Raw genomic sequence first — 18,135 nt, forward strand, 5'->3', positions numbered from 1 at the left:
CGTGTTGTGTCAAGTCATAGACAATATTCGACTATATGGATCAATCCGAATCCGACCTATTAAGATAAATGTGTCAAACCTTCAACCCATAATCCAACCCATTTAAATTGACATGTTTAATAATTAATTAGAAATATTTCAATACGATATGACTCATTTAAACCCGTTTCATGCAAATGTGTTGAACTAATATGCATAACTTATTTGATCTAATTAACATAATTTTACATAAAAGTTAAAATATATATTTATTAGTAGCCACAATACCTTTAAAAAAATAATAAGACTACCTACTAACAAAAAATATCAATATTTTTAAAGTTTTAACCTATAATAAAATAAATATTACAAACCCTATAATAAAAAATATGAGCATATGTGCAGAATTATAATCCTAACAATATAAATATAAGTATATTGAGGAATATCAATATTACAATTTAACAATAATAAACCTATAATTTTGAAAAAAAAAATTAACTGGGTTATTAAGGGGACTTTGATGATGAGAAGATATAGATTTATATATTTAACTTTTATATTAATGCTCTCCTTACGTGTGGCTTAAACTAATAAGAAGATATAAATTTATATACTTAAATAACACCTTAATACTCCCCTCAACACGTAGGCTAGACTCTATTTTAATATGTGGGCCAATATGAGATATTTAATTAAATAGGATATAGTGTATAGTTAAGGTTTAAATTCAAAACTTTTATTCCAATACCATATAAAATTATCACTTATCTCAAACGTTTAAACTTACCAAAGAGATGAATTTATATATTTAAATTATGTCTTAACAAAGAAGCTGTTGGTGTGCATGTAAAGGTAGGTTTACTTTTGAAGAGGGAAAACAAGCACCCGGCCGCAAGAGATTATGACCACAAATATAACGTGTAGTAGGTGACAATCCATATCTATTCTATGATATGTTAATGGTGTTAAAATCCTCGCTCAAGTAGAGTAAATTTTGGACGTGAAGATTATTTTTTATAGGAAAGCCAAACGGGTGTAGTCATCACAATAAAAATATGTTGAACAGGTTATCAAACGTTTTAACATGGGAGATGCTAAGCCAGTTAATACTCTACTTGCTAACTATTTCAAGTTGAGCAAGAGCTCGTGTCCTTCTTCAAAGAAAGAGTTTGAAAAAATGGAAACAGTCCCCTACTTTTCAGCAGTAGTAAGCCTGATGTATGTAATGGTTTGTACTAGACCAGATATTGTTCATGCTGTAGGCATGGTGACTAGATTCCTTTCAAAACCAAAAAAGGATAATTGGGAAACAGTCAAGTGGATTCTCAGGTACCTAAAAGGTACATCGAAGATGTGCTTGTGTTTTGGGAGAGCTAAACCAGTTTTGGAAGGCTATACAGATTCAGATATGACAAGAGATATGGATAGTAAGAAATCTACTTCGAGATTTCTCTTCACCTTTGTAGGAGGAGCTGTCTCTTGGCAGTCTAAATTGCAGAAGTGTGTTGCTTTATCTACAACAGAGGCATGGTACATTGCCGCAGCGGAAGCTGAGAAATAGATGTTGTGGATAAAGCGTTTTCTCCAAGAACTAAGGGTTAGTCAAGAAGACTACATGGTACATTGTGATATTCAGAGTGCTCTAGACTTGAGCAAAAATTCAATGTACCATTCACGCACCAAGTATATTGATATCCGTTATCATTGGATAGGCGAAGCGATGGAACAACAGCTATTGAAGCTTGTGGAGATCTATACGAAAGATAATCCAATAGACATGTGGACGAAGGTGGTTACAAGTGAGAAGCTTGAGCTATGTAGAGACATAATTGGGATGGATAGCATCTAAGTAAATGGGCATGAATGGGGATAATTGTTGAAATCCCTGCCCAAGCAAGCAGTCAACAATGACTACTTGCTTCTCAACCTTCAGCGGGTAACTGAATTTGCAGTTACCTATTGAATGCAACAATTTAATACATTCATATGTGATGCGATATTTACCTATAAATTGAGGCTCCCAGCGAGAGCCTCGGATACACCCAAGAAGAAAAGAAAAGAGAGAGAAAGTCCAGAGAGCTCTAAGAGAAAAGAAGAGAGTTGAGTTGAGTGGAGTGTGATCCTCTTCTTCTGTAATATTTTCTTGTGTTTCACTATTTATTAGTGAAGCTCTTTTTTGTGGATGTAGGCAGTTGCCGAACCACGTTAAATTCTTGGTATCACTGAGTGCGTGGGTATACTCTTTTATTTCTGCTTTTATTCTTTCCGTAGTATTGATTTTCCCAACAAGTGGTATAAGAGCGATTGTTGGAAGAAGTTTTTGTTTACAGAAAACTTGTTTTTAGTGCGTTGCTCAGTTTGAAAATTTGAGCATACCACTGTGTTTGTCTCCTCGAGACAAGAAAAACGGTGAAAATCAGAGGCTGAACGGACGCCGCACGCGCCCCCACGTGCGTACTGGAGATAAGAGAGTGAAGGCCACTCTCGACATGCGCCAAGGAGAGTACAGAACGCGTGACCCCTATTCTCACCACGCGCCGCAAGCACTCTAGAGAAGTCTTTGCCCATGAAGTCCACGCGCCTCACGCACTACAAACCCCTAGAGGACACGTGATGTACACGCGCCTACGTGTTTTTTGCATCGCACGCGCGACAGAGTTCTTGTTTTGGTTCTTTTGCTCATTCCTTGTGCTATTTGGTTCTCAGAATTTAAACAATGCAAGATCAGTATAAAAGTAGTTCCTGAAATTGGAAAACAAACAAAAGTTTCTTTCAATAGACCTAATTAATATTATTAAGCTGGCTGATGCTTAGATTAAATTCAAACAGAATTTCCAAGAAATTAATGGGGAAACGAAAGTTTTGTTTCTTTCAACGGAGCTAAGTTGGCTGAAGCTAATGAATGAGATTAATGAATGAATGAAACTTCTCCTGATCTCACTCTCAGGATGATCAGTCTCCGAAATCTAAAGATCAATCTAGATTTAGAAGCAGGCCAGTGGCCCTCTTGAGATGATCAGGTGGCATGGGGTGCAGTTCAAAGATCAGAGGTATGTATATATATATATATATATGTTCCTGATCGACAGAGTCATGTGTGCATGTAGGATCGAGGTCGGTATCGTACATGTGAAAGTTGATTGGTTTTAATGAGACGAAATTTAAATAGGGTTTGGAAATTAGAACCAAAGTAAACATTCTTACGTATGTAGCCAATGACAACAGCAAAACTATCATAATAGAAACGTGAAAAATGCTACTTTGTCCCTTAGCCCACTTATTTTGTCTCTCATTTTGATACCTAATGTAGTTTAATTTTTTTTTTAATTTTTTTTCACTTGGTAGTTAAGGAAGTGATTATTTGTGTATTGATATTTTTTTTTTATATTTTTTAAAAATATTTTAAAATGATAAAAAATGTGAATTAAAAAATTAGAAAAAAATAAAATGTTGAATTTGGCCTAGCGATCAGATTGAGAGGGCTACTCTAGGCGGCAGGATAGCACGCCTCTAGAAACAATATCATCAATTCTTCTGACAAAAGATTATATGCTAGTGATAAATTTATAAATTGATATGATTTGATATCATACATTAGATTTAAGAGAAATGTTAGTATCTCTCTTTATTTTGTTCCTAATTTTGACAGCTTATATATTTAATTTTCTTAAATTTTTTTCTTAATAGTTAAGGAAGTGACTATTAGTGTATTGATATTTTTAATTTTTTAAAGATGTTTAATTATGTTTAAAAAATATTTGAAATAAAAAGCAAAAAAAAAAAAAGTACTATTTGCACCGGGCGGCACACTGAGTGGCCGGGCACTTAGGGGCGGCATAATAGTACCACTCTAGATATAATTTAATCTAATTTATCAAATAAAAATTACGTCAGTTTATCAATTTATTTTTGTGTAATTGTTGTAACACTTCTTTTCTAAAAATTAATTATCTCTATCATTGTGGCAAAAATTAATAATTTAAGAGTAATATTTAATTTGCAAATTCAGGTGACAAGTTCTTGATCCCTTGTGTTTTTTAATTTTGAATTCAATAGTTACTTGTTTTAATTTAAAATAGTAAGTACTTTAATTTTAGTCGCAATCGTAAATATATATTACCTCCGACCGTCTAAAATTAAATATTAATTATTTTAAATGAAATGCATATGCTATCTTCACAAAATAACTCTAATAAAAATAAATTAAATACAAAATTAAGTAGGTTAATGTGATATGTCAAATTTACGTCAAAATAAAAAATATTTATATTTTTTAAAAACTAATTTGACTTTCATAAAATTTCTTTAGTACAAAAGCACCTCTCTTAAGAATGAGAATTGCTACATACATAAAAAAATTATATAAAATAAATTTATAAACTGATATGATTTTATTGAATTAGTTAGATATACTTTATAATAAAAATAATTTTACAATCTGACATACCACATTAAACCATATCAATTTGTAAATTTAGTATTGTGTAATTCTTTCGTCTCCAAAGTATTTCTCCGAATTAAATTAGTTTGTGCCGACGTGCCTGTGGAATTAATGGATAAGTGCAGGACTTTAGTTAATGTTACTTTCAAAAGAATTTTTAAATTTGAAGGTTACTATACATACATCAAATACATATTTTATCAATTATTTCTCTCTTTCTTTCTATTACATATTTTATCAGGCTTGGTTCATGTGCACGGGTTCATGTTTAGGGGGCTGAATTCATGGAATGATATATTAATTTGAGTTAGTGATATATTAATTTAATTAAAATATGATTATTAATTAATATATAATAGTTAGAATAATAAAATATTATAAAATAAAATAAATTAGTATTTAAAAAAATTAAATTATTTATTGTATTTTGTATAAGAATTTGAAAAAATTGTAAGAATTAAATGAGATGATTTCTGAATCCAAATAACGCCTAAGAGAGCCTATATTTTAAATTGTATCATGTAATTATAAATAGAGTAATGCTAGATATATGTAGTTTTAGGGCGCATAAGTCATCCAATTGTGAGATTATATTAGAATTAATGCAAATTATAAAAAAGTTCTCTCTATTTTCTATCTTTTATGTTTTTAAGCCACAAAGTGTTATGAAGATTGTCAAAACCATTTTATAAAGCACATGTTTAAATAAGAAGAGAAGCTGGCAGCTCAAGTGAAAAGACTCGATTCCAACTAATTTGCTGATGTGGAACAGAGGAGGGGTTGTATTCAGTCATACAAGGAGATCAGGATGAGAAAAATACAGAAGAGAAATAGAGATAAGCAAGAAACGTTTGTAAGTTCTTCAAGAAATCATTGAACACAGAGAGGGGCTTGAGGGGAGTCATGTGCTTGTAATCTCAAGGTTGTTTTTTGGCTCATCAAATAAAAGGCTCCTGACTCTTCCCGCCGTGGATGTAGATCATATTGTTCAAACCGAACCATGTAAAACCTTGTTTGTTCTTTGTTTTAGTCTGATTGATTGCGAAAAGGAATCTGCATGTTTCTTGATAGTCTTGGCAAGTTATTCTACGTTAGCTAATTGTAGCTCGCAGACTTAGGGCAGGTTTGTGGGGTGAGATGAGAATTTTGTGTTTTATTTTAGTATTTAAAATATTATATTTTAGTATTATTATTGTGTTAAGATTTAAAAAAGTTGAATTGTTTATTATATTTTGTATGAGGATTTAAAAAATGTATAATGATGAGATGAGATGAGATGAGAATTTTATATCTCATCCCACCCTCAAACCTGCCCTTAGAATTACAACAAGGCTACTTGGAAGTACGAATCTAGTTAACCACCCTCTACTTGCTCAAACTAACCTCGTTTTTCTTGATGTCAACCTCTCTACAACAGCTTTGGAATTAGGTTGAAAAATGCATTCATGCAGTACGACCAGTTTAAAAGTAAGTCATGTATACATACCACTTTAGAAGTTGGGTTTAATTACGGAGCAATGCTATAAAACCTTCCTAATCTTCACATATCATATTTTTTTAAAATTTTTTTGAGTTTATTTTTTTTAAAATTAATTTAATTCTTCTATTCATTATTCATATATTAAATATTTGATAAAAAATAAAAAATAAAAAATAAAAAAAATATAGTGTGTGGAGGCTGTGTGAATAGTAAATATAAGAATGTTGTGTAGATTATACTAGTTTAAGAGAAATACTAGTCAGTCAACTTGAGTTACAAAAAGATTATACTAAAGTAATTTTAAAAACTGATATAGTTTGATGTGATTTGTTAGAGTATAATATTAATTTTATTATAAAATAAATGTAATGTATTACATGAAGTCATATTGATTTATGAGTTTAATTTCGTGGAATCTCTACATCAGTTATCATGACTACAATTGGGTAAGGCCTCATGATCATATAGCTCTAGGGATTTAATAAATAAATGAACTACTCCCTCCAAAATTATGGCAGGCATGGTTGGACTTTCAACAAGGCAACTCATTATCAAGAGAACATAAATCTCAGCTTGGTTAGATATCCTAAAGAAAACATTCAAAGATTTTTGGATATAAAATGAACATCTAGATCCAGCTTATTGGAAACCCCCAATTATGAAAAATAAAACTAAGGTAAGTAAGACTACTCTAAAAAATGAAAGAGGCTATAAAAAAGAGGAAACCACTGCCAACGTAGAGCTCTCTCTCTCTCTAGAAGGAAAGCATCTCTTCTTCAACCTTCATCCAATCCTATATTCTCCATCTTTTTTTGTCGAACTATGTAAATTTCTGCCTCTCTTTATTAAAGTTTTATATGCTTTATTTACATATTGTTGAGCTTCAACAAAGATCTTTATAAAAGCTTAGTAGATAACAGCAGGTAAATGTTGATGTAGCTTTTGAGAGAGATTTAACTCTGGGATAAACTGAGAAATCATGTGAAGCAATCTCATACATACAAGCTTAGGAGCTCTGAGTGAAACAGCAGAATGATCTGTTTGAAACTCCTATATGACATGCACGAAACTATTCGTGTGCAGAATCAGCTATAGGAAGTATCGAGGAAATTAAGAAAACATTATTACACATCAGGTGGGGGGGTGAAAAAACTAAGGAAAAGAAATTCCGTTGCTTTGAACCAACTGGCGGCTAAAATCATTAATCTGAAGAAGAAAGACTACATCCAACTGAGTATTGGAGAGTAATCCATGTCTCTCTATTCACTCTAATTCTGAAAAAACTCTGCAGGTATCGTTGGGGGGCAATACTTCTTCGCCACATATTTGTACTGAGCAAGCAATAGCATCATATCAGTTAAATATATAGTTGTTGATTTCATATATCATTAACTTGAAAGGGAGTAATAGATAACCATTTAAAATGTACTACATCAGCAAGTGTGACTGAGGATTACAAAATTTAAGAAAATACCTTAGCCACAAATGAATTACACAAAAACAATCCCACGAATTGATGTGGCTTGATTTGATTCGTCAGATTGTAAAATAATTTTTATTATAAAGTAGAGCTAACAGATCAAATGAAACCACATCAATTTGTGAGATTATTTTATGTAATTCATTTGTGGATGTAGCAGTATACTAAAATTTAGGATGAAAAACAGTATTTATAAAATAAATAAAATAAAATAAAATAAAAAACAGGGTTATGAAGGGTGTGGTGTGTGTGTGTGTGTGTGTGTGTGTGAGAGAGAGAGAGAGAGAGTAGGATACATTTTTGCTTACCTTATGTTGACTGTATTTCTCCTTGATAGCAGGTAAACTAGAAGTATGGCTATCACAGCACAGGCGGTGGAGATCTTTCACACAATTGCACAGATCAGAAGGCTTGTAAATTGTGTAATGCTGCAAGGTGGAATTCTGTAACAAAACAGATTGAAAACTAAGCCATCTTATGAAACAGTAACCTCAAAAGAAGAAATAGACCACATAATCTATATGGTTACACAAATACATACCCATGGTTTCTGAGAGGGGAAAAGTATATATTTGGCCATGAAAATTGCCGAGGCAGCTAGAAGTGATGGAGCATAACAAAGCATGTTGTACTCCAACAGAGATAATTCCGCAATGTAGTTGGCTAAGCACTCCAACTGCAGTGATGGAACCTGTGAAATGGCAGATAAAAACACCATAAAAGAATATAAGTTTCCAGTTACGGTAATTGCAAACAATAGCCAGCTTTGACATCAATTGAGATCTCCTAATTGCATGACCAACTTGGATAGTCCAATGCATAAAATAGATACAACATTAAAACCCATCTAAAACCATCTCATCTCACTGTCCAAACAGCTCCTAAATGCTGTAAGACCCACATGATGTGTCTATCTCCCTTTAGTTTGAAACATCTAGTTCAATCAAACAATTTGAGAGAATCTCTAATGACATATATATATATATATATATATATATATATATAAAGGAAACAGCCGTGAATCAAGCCCAAGGTGGGTACCTCATTTATCCCTTGTGCTGCACGAACAAATCGCCTAATCAATGAATCAAAAGTCATTAATTGGAGCAGCACTTATGTGAAATAAATAGGTATAGTCAATAGTCACGAGTTAGCCCTTACCTTAAGAAACATTTTGTAGTTGGGGCTGTCATTTCGAACTTCAAGAAATTCAAAACAGCAGATTCCATTTGCAGAACCTGCATCATATGAAATGCTAATGCTTATGCCGCTTAAGCAAAAGGCAACCTAGGAAAGAGAAGTGCAGCCAGAGGAGGATATGACACAAACCTCTTCCTTGAAATAGGTGTTATCAGTTATGTAACAGAACTCTTCCACTTGGGGTGCACAAATCTCCTCATATTTGCTGGCAATATCATACTTTTTTCTTGTTAATATCATCAACAGGTTATGATTTGTCACATATTTAAATACAGATCAAGATTCATTTTAGTTCTTGTTCGATCTTGAGGGTCATAAGAATGAAAGAGATAGACGTATCAAGTAGATCCTACACTATTTATTACACATTTAATGCTGCCCGAAATATTTATAACGGGTAATAATAAATATTGTGTAGCATCCACTCGACATTTCTTTCTCTCTCCCAAAAAATACCATGAGGAAATGTAGTCTTACGAGGCAATCATCATGCAAGCGACGCCAAGTAACTGTAACCGTTGCCTATTCATCACATTCCCTGAAAGATACCGATCTATGTAGTTTACAGTCAAATATAATGTGTCAGGTACAAGTCTGTACTCTTCAGCCACCTGCAGTTGGGTAAATAGGGGTTCAGAACAACAAGATAAATACCAAAAACCCCATTTTGAAAGCAAGTGAAAGTGATCCTCACATACTATATATGTACAAGTTTTAGTATGCAAGAATTACCTCCACTAGCCAATCAATCAGTATTGCACGCATGCTGGCATTGATGTCCTTTTGGACTCTCTCCATGAAGTCTGTGGAAGGCCTTTTCTTTGCCTAAAAGTCCAAGGAATTAAACAGATCACAAGAAGAAAAGGTATAGCCGAAGAAAAAGAAAAAACTAGTATTAAGACTAACAGACAAACCTCAGACGCACGCAAGTGCTTGTAAATATCACAAGCAAAAGTTGCACAAAGCTGTGGATCCATGTAATTTTTATCAATATTAACAATTTTATCATCTGTTTCCATGGCTGCAAGGATATCTCTATTGCAAATATTCCCTGCAAGCAAATCAATATAAACCACAATAGGAAGTCAAGGATACAAGAAATTATAATATTAGATGAATTTAAGTATATTTATTTGATGAAGTTAAATACCAATTTTTTCTTCGAGGTCTGAAATGTAGAGGTTGCCGAATGTCTTCCTTTCTATGGAATCAACTGCTGGAACATCACTATTGTCCATGTATTCAACTTCGGGACTCTTGAAAGAATCACAAGTAGACATTGATTCATCCATAGAAACTGAAAGTCCATCTGATTTACTTGGAGAAACATCCATGCTGAACTGTGCAGGAATGGCAACAGTGTTGGGGACATTTCCATCGCTTCTAGAGATCGAAGATGTAACCTTGCTACAAGGAACAACTGCTGTTGATTTAAGATTCAAGGAGGCAGGAAAATTGGTCCTGGGGAGTCCTGTGCTACCGATGTTTGCAGGAGGTCCCTTCTTTGCCTTGGCAATTTTACTTGCGGATGACACCTTCAAATAAAAAGCACAGTGCTTATCATAAAGTTTAGAACCATATTTACCACATACCAAGACAGGATGAAAACTGAGATACAGATTATTAGTTCAATGAGTTTTATGGCATTAATATCAGTCACGCGCACAAATAAAAATTCTTACAATGGGTTTGGCTTTAATCCAAGATTTCTATAATTATAGCTCTTGTTATGCAACATCAGTCACCGCCATTAGTGGGTGCAAAAACTTGTACAATTCAAAGCAAGTAATTCAAGACATGGTTCATTTTCACAAAACTTTTTATCTCTTCTCATTTTATCTAATTATTATAACTTTTTAAAATTCTCATATAAAATAAAATAAACAATTCAACTTTTTCAAATCTCAAAACAAAAATAACATTTAAAAATATATTTTAATAATATTTTATTCAACTTTCAACTTTTATCTCAACTCATCACATCTCATCTTATTTATAAAAACAAACGAGATTGAGGCTGAAATATAAGAATTTAGTATAAAGAAAAATCAAGACTTAGAAAAGAAAAGAAAGAGTCCAGTTAAAGATAGTTAATTTTCGAACTGAAATGTACTAATCAGCTCTAAAAAACGGCTCTTTTGATTTCCTAAAAGCACGCACTGTTTATGAATGTCAAGAATTAGAGTCAAATTTTTTGTCTGAGTACAGTTCTGCTCTGGTTGCCAAAAGACTCTGTCAAACCAAGTCCAATTGTTGTGTTCTGCTCAACTTCCTCAGAGTTTCTTAAGAACCTAATGGATCAGCGACCATTTCTTGAAATGGAAAACATTACGAAACAGAAAAAGTAGTCACGGAACAGGAACTATGACCAACATAGATATTTAGAAACAATTAATGTGCAAAAGGCCACAAATCAAAAGCAACATGTTTTGTAAACGGACGAGAACCCCATAAACTAAAAACATGCCACCTCGTTGAAAGATAATGACTGATCATAACGAAAGCTACAAACTTCTTTGCAATATCTATTTCTTTTCACCACATTTTCTTTATTTCTAATGGTTTTTGACACCGTTTTCTCAGCACCCAAACAGAACAAAAAAGAAAAGATCAAGACAGTAAATACCAAAGCAGAATACGGGACGGAGGTCCGGGAAGAGACGTTAGCCACGTTCTTGACATTAGTCAGGTTACTGAGTGGCGCTCGCTTCTTCGCCAACGTAGCCTTTCCCATATTCTCGGATGATGAAGACGACGCATTCCGCTTCGCCAGTGACGAAGACGTCGAGGAAGAAAACGATGAACGACGATTCTGGGTCGACATTTTCCACGGAACCCAATTCAAAGCTCCAGTCCAAGAAGCTCAAGAACAAGAAAGCAAGCTTAAACCACCCCAAGAGCTTTGACAGAGGATCAGAGATCAGAGCGAGGAGTTAAGGGAGGGTGATTTATTATTGGAATGATTTTGAATTGAAGAGTGCTAGCCGTTGGATCAACTCGGTAAATGTTCACGGGAGCGGGGGGAAAGGGTGGGGCCCATATACGCAGACTGTGTACGTCCTTGCATGGGTTTAAAGCGAGCTATGTTATTCATCACAGACGAATGAGTTGATGGCACGTAGGATTAAGTCGTCGGTCACTGTTAGGAAGGTCACAGGACCGTCAGGCTGGGCTTTAGGTTCAAAGTTTCGAATTTGAATTCAAACGGTCATTGGATCTGTGGACAGATACACACACAGAGTACCCTAGCCGGTCGGTCATACATGGGAAGTCGATATCTTTATACCAAAAGTACTCCAACAAATTTTCATATACAATCATTATAACCATTTATGTTCCGATGAGTGATATGAAAAATCATTTTCAGAGCATATACATATTAAAATAATTACGAGTTATAATTTAATTTAAAAAATAAATTTTAAAATTTAAATCTTATAAATTAAATTTTCCTATTTAAACAATATCTCTATATCAAATAAATAAATAATCTTTCTATAACTAGATATGATTGAATTTAAAATTCTTTCTTTGAGTCAAGCAAAGGAGTTTTTATTCAAACTTCAAGATCTAAAACATAAGAGGGATATATAAAATGAAACTATAATATTTATATAGTATTTAAATGAATACTCAATAAGTATAGGGGTTTCAAAAGAAATGAGACCCCAAAACTTTTGCCTTTAATGTCCCAATTGAAATGGTTTTTTTTTTTTTTTTAAGGAAAACTGTCATCATTTATTCATAAGAAAAACTTACATTCATGATCAGATACATTTTGAAAATCAGATCTAGAACCCACAATTTTTTTTAGAAAGAGAAAGAGAAGAGAGAGGGAGAGAGGGAAGGAGGCGCTTAATTGAACTAATTCTTGGAATATGATAAGTGTTGCTAAATTAGTATATAATATTGCTAAAAAAACTCATTTGGATAGTTAAAAATAGTTATACATATTATGGAGCATATTGTATATATCTATCTTTCTCACTCTAAACTTTAGAGTTTGGACAAGAATTATAATGGGTCCTGATAGGGGGTAAAATCCTCTGGCCCCGAAGGCATCCCAAGCCTAACCCAAAGGGGCACCATCAAGAAGTAAAAGGAAAAAGATAAAGAGGGAATAAAGAAAAGCAAGTGTCACAGGGAAAACAAGGAGGTGACGGGAAAGAGAGAACAATGAGATAAAGCAAATGAGACACGCAAGAGATGAGTGAGAAAAAACTTACTTCCTCACCTACTACTAACAGGGCCAGAATAAAATAGACTTCTTCTAGACGACTAAAAGGGGGGAAGAAGAGAACAGAGCAATCATCTTCAACTTGAGGACGAGAGCTCCAGAGAGAGGATTTTATCTTAAAAAAATATCTCTGACCTCTATTGTACAGACATAAATAAGAGACCACAAGAGACTATAAAATAATTATATTATAGTGGATTTACCCTCCAACTGACCCGTGGACGTAGGCCTTATGCCGAGCCACGTAAATCTGTATGTGTCAATCTCTATTTATATTTCTTGTATTTATTTTCTATTTACTGCTATGGATGTACGTACAAGTACTATACCACCACTCTAGACCATCATCGTGGGCTTCGAACTGCCTCATCTAGTCTTGGACTACCTCAATGGACCAGGATTAGGAATGACTCTTTATCCCGTTCCAACTTGTTGTATTATTTTTTGGCATTAAGAGGTCAAACTCTGAATTAGAGAAGTGATTCCACTAAATTGAAATTTGAAAAAGAAATGGTACCCTAAGTCCTATTACAAAAGTACAGAGACTAATTTTGTTTGCCTACAAGGAAAATAGACACCTTAAAGAACCTACGACAAGGCAAATTTAATCACTTACAAATCAATAATTCAAACATCCATCCAAGTTCAAACCAACTTGGTACCACCACGCTTGCCATCGCCAACCAGTTCTTAGGGTTATCTTCTGCACGCATTGCTTATAACACCTTCATTGTTTTTTAGTTTTAGTATTAGTTTTACTTTGAACACCATTATTTTGGGGATGGGTTGTGATTTCAATGTTAAAAATGTATTAGGTCACTCTAAAGATAATATTTACACACAAAAAAGTGCAGCTAAGGAAAAATGTTTGAGATAGGTTTTGTGAGTTTGAGAGAAAAGTAAGTATTGGAGCTTGCCAAAGTTTAAATACATAGTTGACAGTTTTGTCATTGCATTGGAAGAATAATGGAACACCTTTAAGGAGTGAGGGGATTAGAGAGTCGATAATAGAAGTGAGTGGAATCATAGGGTAGACGATCTAGTAACATCCTGGAACACTAGAGTCGAAAAGAAGTTTTGATACTTTTCTCTTCTAAACGATGGCATTAAATAGCCACTGTAGTTTAGGATCGTGATAGACTAATCTAGAAAAGCAATAATTACCTAGATACAAACTAACAATTACAAGAATCCTAGTCTATTTTGTACAGCTAACAATATAGACAAATATGGAGTCTGGACAGTAAAGCAGCAGCTTGAAGATAATTACGCCAGTTGTCCACACTCCCCCTCAAGTTGGTGCATAGATATCGCTCATGTCCAACTTGCCAAGACAGTTTTTAAACGCTTGGCTTGACACTGCCTTGATCAACACATTAGCAAACTGGTCTTGAGATCGAACATGAGCCATTTCAATAAGCTTTGCTTCCAGTTTCTCCTTGATAAAGTGCCTATCAACCTCAACATGCTTAGTTGGATCATGTTGAACTGGATTATGGGCAATATCACATGGTGCCTTGTTATCGCAGTATTCATAAGACTGGTCTGGTTAATATGTAAATCTTGCATTAGATTTCTGACCCACAATAATTTGCATACTACCTTAGCCATTCCCTTGTATTCGGCTTCAAGACTAGATCTAGCTACTACTACCTCTTGGTTTTTACTTCGCCAAGTAACTAGAATCCCACCTACAAATGTGAAATATCCAGATGTAAAACGTCTATCTTCTATTGACATAGCCCAATCAACATCGGTATAGCCTTTAATATCCAGGTTGTCCCCTTTTGTAAATAGAATTCCCTTTCCTGGAGCTGACTTCAAGTAGCGCAAGATACAAATGATGTCATTCATATGTTCTTCACCTGGGGAGTGCATGAATTGACTAATAACACTTAGAACATAAGCTAAGTCAGGCCGAGTATGTGCAAGATACATTAATTTCTCAACTAGTATCTGATAGTGTTCCTTGTTAGCAGAAACTTGATTTGGATGCGTACCTAGTTTTATATTTTCTTCCATAGGGGTGCTAGTTGGGCTACATGTTGTCATACTAGTTTCATTCAATAGATCTAAGGCATATTTCCTTTGAGACAGGAAAATACCTTTCTTTGATCTTGACACTTCAATTCCATGGAAATACTTCAACTAACCAAGATATTTCATCTCAAACTCATGGGCAAGATGATCCTGCAATGCCTTCCTTTCTTGAGGGTCATTTCCAGTCACAATCATATCATCAACCTACAGAATAAGACCTATGATATGTTCTTTATTATGCTTCAAGAAGAGAGTATGATTTGAGTTACTTTGCCTGTATCTAATAGACTTCAAAAAACTCGTGAACCTTCCAAACCAAGCCCTAGGGGACTGCTTCAAACCCTATAGGGACTTTCTCAATTTACAAACTTGTTTGCTTCCTTTAATCTGCATATTACATCCAAGAGGCAGCTCCATATATACCTATTCTTGGAGATCTCCATATATAGCTCTTCTTGACTAGCCTTTACATCAAACTGGTGCAAAGGCAGTCAAGATTCGCCGCCAGAGAGAGTAGAATATGAACAGTATTAATTTTGGTCACCGATGCGAATGTCTACATATATCAATTCCATAGGTTTGAGTATATCCCTTGGCGGCGAGTCTTGCTTTGAACCATTCGATGGTTCCATCAGCTTTGTATTTAATGGTGAAGATCCACCTACAACAGATAGGTGCCTTCCCTTTAGGTAAGTCTACAACTTTCCACGTTGAGTTCTTTTGGAGGGACTTCATTTCTTCATTCATCACTTCCCTCTATCTAGGATCTTTCAAGGTCTCCTGCACATTACTAGGAATAGATACAACAGATAATTGATTCATAAATGCTTCACTTTCCTTTAACAATATACGGTAAGACACATAGTTGCTTATGGGATACCTGGGTTTGGAGTTAAGAACAAGTTCATAGTTAACTTTAGGTATTCATCTTGTGGCTTGATCAGGTAGCACTTTTAGGTGGGGTTCAGAATTTACTTGAGGCTTAAACATGGAATCGGCTTGAGAGAGCAATTGGTCAATTGGTACATCATGAAAACGGGAAGATGGCCGATCCTGACTGTTCTCATCCTCTAAAATGTCCTCATTTGTCTCATCTGAACATTCACGAGTGTTATCCAAGTTGCCACCACTTGGACATTCACCAATTGTAACCAATTTGTCACTACTTATAAAATCCAAGGTGTCCAAGGGGTGATTGAGAGTCTACAATTCATTTCTACACTCCCTTTAAAGTGGAGACTCGGGGACAAAATAATACATATCATCCTCGTGAGATACAACGTCAAGGGTAACATACAGCTTTTGAGAATGCGGGTGATAACACCGATAGCCTTTTTGATGTGAGACATAACCAACAAATATACATCGGAGAGCTTGAGGTTCCAACATATTTCTCAAGGGTTTGTGAATATGCACAAAGGCTACACACTCAGAAACTCTGGGTGACAGATTCGGCACAATAGGAACACTTATAACCTCATGAAGAACGTTAAAGGGGGTTTGAAACTGTAGTGGACTGAAACGTACACGACTAATGAGGTAGGCTGCAATGGTGATGGCTTCGCCCTAGTAACTGGTAGGGATGTGAGGTCCAAATAAGGAGGCATGTACAACTTCAAGAAGATGACGATTCTTGCACTCTACAACCCCATTTTGTTGAGGGGAGTAGGGGCAAGTCATCTGATGAGCAATGCCATGTAAGTCCAGGTACTGCTTCAGGTCTTGACTAACAAACTCTCCACCATTATCAGTGTGGAGAACCTGTATATTAGATTGATACTGAGTGACTATCATCTTGTGAAATTGTTGGAACAATGAACTAACTTCATTCATTGAGTTCCTTAAACAAACCCAAATCATACAAGTGTGATCATCAACAAATGAAACAAACCAACGTGCACTACTAAGAGAAGAGGTATTTGCTGGACCCTTTACATTACAGTGAATAACCATAAACAGAATTGGACTCTTATTGATACTGATTGGAAAAGAAACGCGATGACTTTTAGCTAGTTCACAAATGTCACATTTGAAATCTGAAACAATTGATTGAGCAAAGAACTTTGGAAATAATTTTTTTAAATATCCAAAAGATGCATGACCTAAGCGCCGATGCCACAACCAGATTTCTGAATGCTGACGTTTATCAGACTTATCAACCAAAAAAACTTGAGCCAACTAAATGGAGCTTGCCGGCATTAGATCAAGATAATAGAGTTTTCCCTTCTAGTACCATAACCAATTGTCTTTCGAGTCCGAATATCCTTAAAAACACAGAGATTAGGCAAAAAAACACAATACAATGCAAAGCAAGGGTTATGTGAGCAACAAACAATAAGTTCTGGTTGAGGGCAGGAACGACCAGAACAGGATCCAAATTCAAATTTTCAGTAAGAGTAATTGAACCTTCTCCAACCACAGGAGAGGGAGTACCATTAGCTGTGGACACTATAAGTCGTTTAGAGGGTTTCATCCACTGAATGTGGTTATTGTCAAAGGTCATGTGATCTGTAGCTCCAGAATCAATTATCCATTCACTATTATTATTAGGAGCAGAAGTATGAAGAGCCTTACCAATAATACTTTAAGTAGCAATTAAAGAAGAGGCTTCCTCAAAGGTGTTGTTGGAAGGTTCGGCCACAGCAGTAGAGGCATGGTGATTTGATTTTGAATTCCATTTGTGGGATGTCTAGGCAAGATCCCACCATTCTGGATACTCGATTAGCTCATAGCACCATGACTTAGGCTGTGTTTAGTTCTCAAATTCAGCTGAGTTGCCTCTACTTTTAGAATGAGTTCAATGTCCAAATACACGGTTCGAGCCATTTTCAGTAGAGTTCAAATGTGAACTCGGTCTGGGCCCTACACATGTGCTACTTTCTTCCACTGCACTGATGCAATTCCTACATTGATGGCTGGGCCCCACCTGAAGGCTGACACCACATTGTGATTTTGGACTACAAGTAATTCGTTACGAATATTTTGTAATTTTTCTCTTTTTTGTTGCAAGTTTGGCACCAGTTTTGTGGGGGACATGTCTGACATATGAACAGTAACATAATGGTGGGACCCAATATTTTTACATCTTCCCATAAATATATCTAAACTCACATTAATATCTAAATATACTTAAAACTCATCTTAAATGGGACCCACAAAACTCACTCAACCATCCCAACTCACTACTATTCATAAAAACCTTAGTTCAGCTTAATATACAAACGCATCCTTAGTATGTTATGTTTCACTACAATGGGTACACACACGTTCTGATC

At 34.8% G+C, this 18,135-nt stretch overlaps 1 protein-coding gene across 2 annotated transcripts; it reads right to left on the bottom strand.

Moving 5' to 3' along the window:
• Window positions 1–6,876: 6,876 nt before the first annotated feature.
• Window positions 6,877–11,530, bottom strand: LOC109018049 (cyclin-A1-1-like). Of its 2 annotated transcripts, XR_004801672.1 has the most exons (12): window positions 11,210–11,530; window positions 9,734–10,118; window positions 9,498–9,634; window positions 9,316–9,408; window positions 9,061–9,194; window positions 8,713–8,788; window positions 8,545–8,621; window positions 8,425–8,458; window positions 7,925–8,074; window positions 7,692–7,826; window positions 7,096–7,234; window positions 6,877–7,042 (listed from the first exon to the last, which is right to left on the bottom strand). XR_004801672.1 is itself a non-coding variant. In XM_019000240.2 (11 exons), the coding sequence occupies exons 1-11, from the start codon at window positions 11,405–11,407 to the stop codon at window positions 7,172–7,174; spliced, it is 1,482 nt and encodes a 493-aa protein (XP_018855785.2). In that variant the 5' UTR covers window positions 11,408–11,530; the 3' UTR covers window positions 6,877–7,171. The 2 variants fall into 2 exon arrangements, 1 of the variants encoding a protein (XP_018855785.2); XM_019000240.2 differs by having other exon boundaries at window positions 6,877–7,234.
• Between the last annotated feature and the right edge of the window lie 6,605 nt (window positions 11,531–18,135).

The sequence above is a fragment of the Juglans regia genome, chromosome 6, assembly GCF_001411555.2.
Source record: "Juglans regia cultivar Chandler chromosome 6, Walnut 2.0, whole genome shotgun sequence".
NCBI lineage: Eukaryota > Viridiplantae > Streptophyta > Magnoliopsida > Fagales > Juglandaceae > Juglans > Juglans regia.

What these genes read in the sequence shown, in the direction of transcription:
- LOC109018049 (XM_019000240.2), bottom strand. Translation starts at nt 11,407, where the DNA reads ATGTCGACCCAGAATCGTCGTTCATCGTTTTCTTCCTCGACGTCTTCG. An exon ending in TGATTGATTGGCTAGTGGAG is followed by an intron (nt 9,195 to 9,315) that starts GTAATTCTTGCA and finishes ACCCAACTGCAG; the next exon opens with GTGGCTGAAGAGTACAGACT. An exon ending in TCCCCTCTCAGAAACCATGG is followed by an intron (nt 7,827 to 7,924) that starts GTATGTATTTGT and finishes GTTTTGTTACAG; the next exon opens with AATTCCACCTTGCAGCATTA.